Source organism: Zeus faber (assembly GCF_960531495.2).
Source record: "Zeus faber genome assembly, chromosome: 5".
In the NCBI taxonomy this organism is placed as follows: Eukaryota; Metazoa; Chordata; class Actinopteri; order Zeiformes; family Zeidae; genus Zeus; species Zeus faber.
Window position 1 is genome coordinate 36,982,436 of NC_137192.1, and position 6,354 is coordinate 36,988,789.

At 53.1% G+C, this 6,354-nt stretch overlaps 2 protein-coding genes across 4 annotated transcripts in view; both read left to right on the forward strand.

Annotated features, from left to right (window-relative positions):
• The first annotated feature begins 60 nt into the window (after window positions 1-60).
• Window positions 61-1,756, forward strand: dcp2 (decapping mRNA 2). The gene has a single exon (XM_080001571.1). The coding sequence runs from the start codon at window positions 221-223 to the stop codon at window positions 1,352-1,354; it is 1,134 nt and encodes a 377-aa protein (XP_079857697.1). The 5' UTR covers window positions 61-220; the 3' UTR covers window positions 1,355-1,756.
• Window positions 1,757-2,447: 691 nt separating this feature from the next.
• Window positions 2,448-6,354, forward strand: part of atrip (ATR interacting protein) — a 13,585-nt gene continuing 9,678 nt past the window's right edge. For all 3 annotated transcript variants that reach the window (XM_080000592.1, XM_080000594.1, XM_080000593.1), the window contains exons 1-7: window positions 2,448-2,693; window positions 2,985-3,216; window positions 3,299-3,378; window positions 3,462-3,632; window positions 5,014-5,126; window positions 5,245-5,402; window positions 5,584-5,649. In XM_080000592.1, coding sequence (XP_079856718.1) covers window positions 3,000-3,216; window positions 3,299-3,378; window positions 3,462-3,632; window positions 5,014-5,126; window positions 5,245-5,402; window positions 5,584-5,649 — 805 coding nt within the window. In that variant the 5' untranslated portion in view covers window positions 2,448-2,693; window positions 2,985-2,999. The remainder of the gene's footprint in view (window positions 2,694-2,984; window positions 3,217-3,298; window positions 3,379-3,461; window positions 3,633-5,013; window positions 5,127-5,244; window positions 5,403-5,583; window positions 5,650-6,354) is intronic.

A 6,354-nucleotide genomic window follows, 5' to 3' on the forward strand; every position in this document is an offset into this window, starting at 1 on the left:
CCGGTTCGGGGTTGGACGGGCTGTTACGTGGTCGATGATGTCACCGACGGATCCATCATGGCGGCGCTGCCCGTTGTTTGTTTCCCTGAGCGGAGCCGCTTCTAACGCCGCTTTAACGCCGCTTTTCACCGGGTGTTTGGACCAGGACCCGCCGGACCGACCAGGCTTTCCACCGGAGCTCCCTCCGGGTCCCCCACCGGGCCCCCCGCCGGGCCCCGCGATGCAGATCCCCCCGGGCCTGCTGGACGACCTGTGCAGCCGCTTCATCCTCCACATCCCCAGCGGGGAGCGGGATAACGCGGTCCGGCTGTGCTTCCAGGTGGAGCTGGCCCACTGGTTCTACCTGGACTTCTGCCTGCAGAGCAGCCCGGCGCTGCCCCAGTGCGGCATCCGGGACTTCGCCACGGCGGTGTTCCAGCACTGCCCCTTCCTGCTGCCCCGCGGGGAGGACGTGCAGCGGGTCCTGGAGCGCTGGAAGGAGTACAAGATGGGAGTCCCCACCTACGGCGCCATCATCCTGGACGAGGCCCTGGACCACGTGCTGCTGGTGCAGGGCTACCTGGCCAAGTCGGGGTGGGGCTTCCCCAAGGGCAAGGTGAACGAGGACGAGCCCCCGCACGACTGCGCGGTCCGGGAGGTTCTGGAGGAGACGGGCTTTGACATCAAGGAGCGGATCCGCAAAGACGTCTACATTGAGCAGAAGATCGCGGACCAGCTGGCCCGGCTCTACATCGTACCGGGCGTGTCCAAGGACACCAGGTTCAGCCCCAAGACCAGGAAGGAGATCCGGAACATTGAGTGGTTCCCCCTGGACAAGCTTCCCTGTCACAGGAACGACATGAGCTCCAAGGCCCGGTTGGGTCTGCCCCCGAGCCGCTTCTTCATGGCCGTCCCCTTCATCCGCCCGCTGCGGGACTGGATCTCCCGGTTCCGGGAGGAGTCCACCGACAGCGATGAGGACCCCACCTCTGGACCTCTAGACAAATGGAAGAGGGCGGCGGGCTGCGAGGCCTCGCCCGCCGAGTCTCGAGGGAAGCACAAGCACCCGAGGGTCCCGGGCCAGGCGGGCCAACCGGGCCAGGCTGACCTGGGCGAGGTCCTGAAGACCAAGCAGTCCAACCCCAAAGGAAACGGGAGGAAGGGCCAAGACGCCGCGGGCTTGAAGAAGGGCGTGGCTGGCCAGCAGCAGAGCCCGGTGACCAGGGAGGAGCGGAGGGCGATGCCCCGCAAGCTGCAGGACGCTGTTGGGAAGGAGGGGGGTCCAAGCTGTGGCTCCCGGGCCCTGTTCTCCTCCAAAGCCTTCCTCACATTTAGGTTCGACAGGGAGGCCATCATGAAGTGCTTTGACTCCTGATCCAGGTTTTAACGTCAAGTTCTGCTGGATTAGAACCACCAGAACCAGCTGAACCACTAGAACCGCCAGCAACACACACACACACACACACACACACACACACACACACACTTCCTTGTCATTCCGGTGATGACCTGCAGTTCTCAAAGCGGAACCTTTATGGTTCTGGTTCTGATGATGAATGTGGAATAAAGGAAAAGTGTTTTTTAAATATTGTGCTTTCTTGGAGTTGGTTGGTCGATTGATTGATTGGTGAATTGATTGATTGGTTGATTTATTGGTTGGTTGGTTGGTTGGTTGATTAATTTGTTGATTGATTGACTCTGATTGATTTATCGATTGGTTTGTTGGTTGATTGATCTTGTGTAACTGGGAGTGTTGCAGGGAACCAGCTCAACTGATGTTTTTCAGCTAAATGATAATGTGAGAGTTTGAAATATGGATTGATGATGTTTCTTATGGTTTAGATTTATAGAACATGTCTGTTCCTTATAGTAAGTAATACATGAATGTGGAGGAGGGAGGATTCATTTGGTGCTTTTTGAAGTCAAACTCTTTTTGGAAATCCTTTGATTTCACGTTATGATGTCACGTGTGGCTTCAGTTCATTTAGACACAGCACACACATGAATACATATATAAATAAAAATGCATAGAAATAAATGCAAATATAAAAAAATAAATGCATGTAAATGTAAATAAATAAATGAGTAAATATCGTAAAAAAGGTGTTTTTTCATGGGTTATTTTGATCTCGCTGTGTCGTATCGCGATACTTGGAGAGGCTGAGCCTGTGTGGGGCAGCGGAACTTCACCACACCGGCCGATAGGGGGCGGCAGCACGCAGGGCACCGGAGCTCTGATTGGTCGGGCCGGGGCAGAGGTGGGGCTCTGATTGGTCCGTCCGGAGAGGGGCTCTGATTGGTCTATCCGGGAAGGGGCGGCGTTATGATTGGTCCGTCCAGGGAGGCGTGGGGCTCTGATTGATCTGTCTGGGAAGGAGGCGGGGCTCAGTGGGTCGTCGGTGAAGGGGAAGGGGCTCTGATTGGTCCGTCTGGGAAGGGGGAGGGGCTCTTGTTGGACCGTCCTGCCTCCAGCTCCGCTCGCTCCGCTGCGTGTTGCTCCTTCTCTGTTAATATTTCATATTTATTCAGTGAAAAAGTTTGAATTTGAACTGAATCTTCAGCTCGGACGGGACGTTAGCACGTCAGCACCTCTGCTCCACGACGGGCTAGTGGCTAGTGGTGTTAGCACGGAGCCCTGCCCGCCGACGGTGCTTCCAACCCGGATCAGACTGGAGCTACAGAGCGGCGGAAGTACTCAGCTTGACTGCATTAAAGTACAAATACTCTTTCTATATAAGTACCTGCTGGGAAGTGTTTTAAAGCATTACAAGTTAAAGTACTTGTTTGTAATAGTAGTATGTAGTGTTTACTATTGAATAATGTTCAGGAAGTGATTGTTTTTTATTTTTTTTTGTTTTATTATTTGACTTTACATCTGTGTTTCTCTTCACATTCTGTTTATTTTGAGTGTTTTTCTCCTTTATTATCTTCCGACTTCACCACAAATCCCTGAAATGTATTTTGGAGAAATAACACACTGTGATGGCTCCTCCTCTTCCCCTCAGACACCGCCCTGCAGCATGGAGGCCCCGCCCACCAAGCGTCTCAGGGGCGTGGGCCAGGAATTGGGGGCGGATCCGTTCGGCGACGACGACAGCTTCACGCAGGACGACCTCGACGAGATTGACGTCATGGTGTCGCAGGTGGCGACCAGGGGGCGGAGCCAGGGCTCCCCGCCGCCAGGGGGGCGTAGCAGAGGGGACCCGGCGTGCAGCGACCAGGAGGTGGAGCTTCTGGGTGAGTCCAGCTGGAGCTGAGTGTTGTCTTGGGTGGGGATCTGTGTACTGTGTGTGTACTCTGTGTACTGTGTGTGTTCCAGGTAACGGCCAGCAGGGGGTGGCAGACAGACAGAACTACGTCAGCCTCCTGGAGACGCAGTACGAAGAGCTGAGACAGAAGGTGGGCCTGTGGGGGTTAAATTAAATTTAATTGTATACTGACTGTGTACTGTGTGTACTGAGTAATGTGTACTGTGTTTTCAGCTGGGTCGGGTGGAGCAGCAGATGGAGCTGAGAGGTGGAGAGCTGTGCCTCCTGAGAGATGCTCTCCGAGCAGCAGAGCGGCAGAAGGAGGTGCAGATGGAGACGCAGCGCCTCCTGGTGGAGACAAGGAACCAGGAGGCGCACGAGAGGGAGAGGGAGCTGCACAGGAAGGTACTGATAGTACTAGAGTAGCAGTCGTCGGTAGAGGTCTGGAGGTCAATAGAGGTCTAGAGGTCAATAGAAGCCGGTGGAGGTCAGTAGGGGTCGGTAAAGGACGGTAGGGGTCGGTAGAGGTCTGGAGGCCCGCAGATTTCAGTGGAGGTCCATAGGGGTCGGTAGAGGTCTGGAGGTTGGTAGAGGTCTGGAGGTTGATAGAGTTCTGGAGGTCGGTATATGTCGTTGGAGGTCTGGAGGGGTCGGTAGAGGTGGGTGGAGGTCGTAAGGGATCGGTAGAGGTTTGGAGGTGGGTAGAGGTCAGTGGAGGTCTGTGGAGGTTCGTAGGGGTCGGTAGAGGTCTGGAAATCGGTGGAGACAGTTTGAGGTCGGGGGATGTCCATAGAGGATGGTAGAGGTCTGAAGGATGGTAGAGGTCTGGAGGTCGGTAGAGGTCGGTAGAGTGTTGACCGTGTTCCAGGTCTAGGTCCACGTGTGTACGCTGTTTCAGGTCCAGGTTCACATGTTGACCATGTTCCAGGTCCAGGTCCATTTGTTGACCCTGTTCCAGGTCCATATGTTGACCGTGTTCCAGGTCCAGGTTCAGATGTTGACTCTGTTCCAGGTCACGGTTTACATGTTGACCCACTTAACAGGTCCATGTGTTAACCCAGTTAACAGGTCCAGGTACATGTGTTGACCGTGTTCCAGGATCAGGTTCATATGTTGACCCTGCTCCAGGTCCAGGGCCATGTGTTGACCCAGTTCCAGGTCCAGGTTCACATGTTGACCCTGTTTAAGGTCCAGGTCCACTTGTTGTCCCTGTTTTAGGTCCAGGTCCACATGTTGACCCTGTTTCAGGTCTATATGTTGACCCAGTTCCAGGTTCACATTTTGACCCTGTTTCAGGTCCAGGTCCGTGTTTTGACCCTGTTCCAGGTCCACATGTTGAACCTGTTCCAGGTCCACATGGTGATCCTGTTCCAGGTCCATGTGTTGACCCTGTTCCAGGTCCATGTGTTGACTGTGTTCCAGGTTGAGGTCCATGTGTTGACCCTGTTCAAGGTCCACATGTTAACCTTGTTCCAGGTCCAGGTTCACATGTTGACTCTGTTCCAGGTTAACATGTTGACCCTGTTTCAGGTTAACATGTTGACCCTGTTTCAGGTCCAGGTTCACATGTGGACCCTGTACAGGTAGAGGTCCATATGTTGACCCTGTACCAGGTCCAGGTCTTGACCATGTTCCAGGTCCAGGTTCACATGTTGACCCTGTACAGGTAGAGGTCCATATGTTGACCCTGTACCAGGTCCAGGTCCATGTGTTGACCATGTTCCAGGTCCAGGTTCACATGTTGACCCTGTTCCAGATCCAGGTCCATGTGTTGACCCTTTTCCAGGTCCAGGCCCTCCAGGCTGAGCTGCACTTCAAAGAGGCCGAGATCAACGAGATGAAGAGCAAGGTTGTGGTGTGGGAGCGAGGCAGGAAGTGCTGCCCCCTGTCCAGGAACAGGTAACACGGGGAGCACCACTACTTCCTGGTTTCCTCTGCCATGGATGTCCACTGTGGGTGAGAGTGGGCGTGGCCTGTCATCTGCTCAGCTCTGATTGGCTGTCGTCTCTCCCTCTAGTCCCAGAGCGTTAAACTCCGTTGCAGAGTTGCATCACCGGAACTGCGACACTTCCTCTCCCACAGGAAGTGGATTCATCACCAAGGAGACATTTGGATCCCAGCTGGCCCCCAGAGGCATGCCCACCAAGAACCGGACTGAACCGGCCAGGTCACCTGGTAGGACAGCACCTGAACCGTAATGAGCCGGAATGAACCAGCTGCTTTTTCAGTTGTGTAATACGTTATAAATACCCAAACCTCACTTTAATGTGTGTGTGTGTGTGTGTGTGTGTGTGTGTGTGTGTGTGTGTGTGTGTGTGTGTGTGTGTGTGTGTGTGTGTGTGTGTGTGTGTGCCAGGTGTCTCCAGACAGGAAGTGCCCCGCCCAGACCCCTTCCTGTCCTCTGGCCCCTCCCACCACCAAGGTGAGTCTCTCGGATCTGAAAACAGTTTATATTTCATTCTGATATCAACAAAACCAAATATCACAAGACCCTATCAACTCACCCCCGTCTCTTTCCACCCGTCTCTCTCCACCTGTCTCTCTCCACCTGTCTCGCTGTCTCTCCATTCAAATCAATTGATGTTTATTTCATGACGGTTATTACGACAGTATTTCCAAAGCTTGAGGGCAGGTAGCACTCAAAAACAACAACAAGAACAACAACAACATTAGATACAATAACAACACATCAACCTCATAATAATAACACTAATAACATTGACAACCAGTATAATTTAACACCATAATAACAACAACAACAACAACAGTAAAAATATGAATAGTAACAATAAAAGTTAAAAGTAAGTCAATAATAATAAAAAGTACCAGTATGTAGAGGGCAGGTGGCTCTATGAAGCGTCCAGCTGGGCATCTTTATTCATCACAGTGCATGTCTGTCTCTACCACACCTGTCTTATTCTGCCCACACCTGTCTTAACTGCCCACACCTGTCTTACTCTGACCACACCTGTCTTACTCTGACCACACCTGTCTTACACTGACCACACCTGTCCTCCACTGACCACACCTGTCTTACACTGACCACACCTGTCCTCCACTGACCACACCTGTCTTACTCTGACCACACCTGTCTTACTCTGACCACACCTGTCTTACACTGACCACA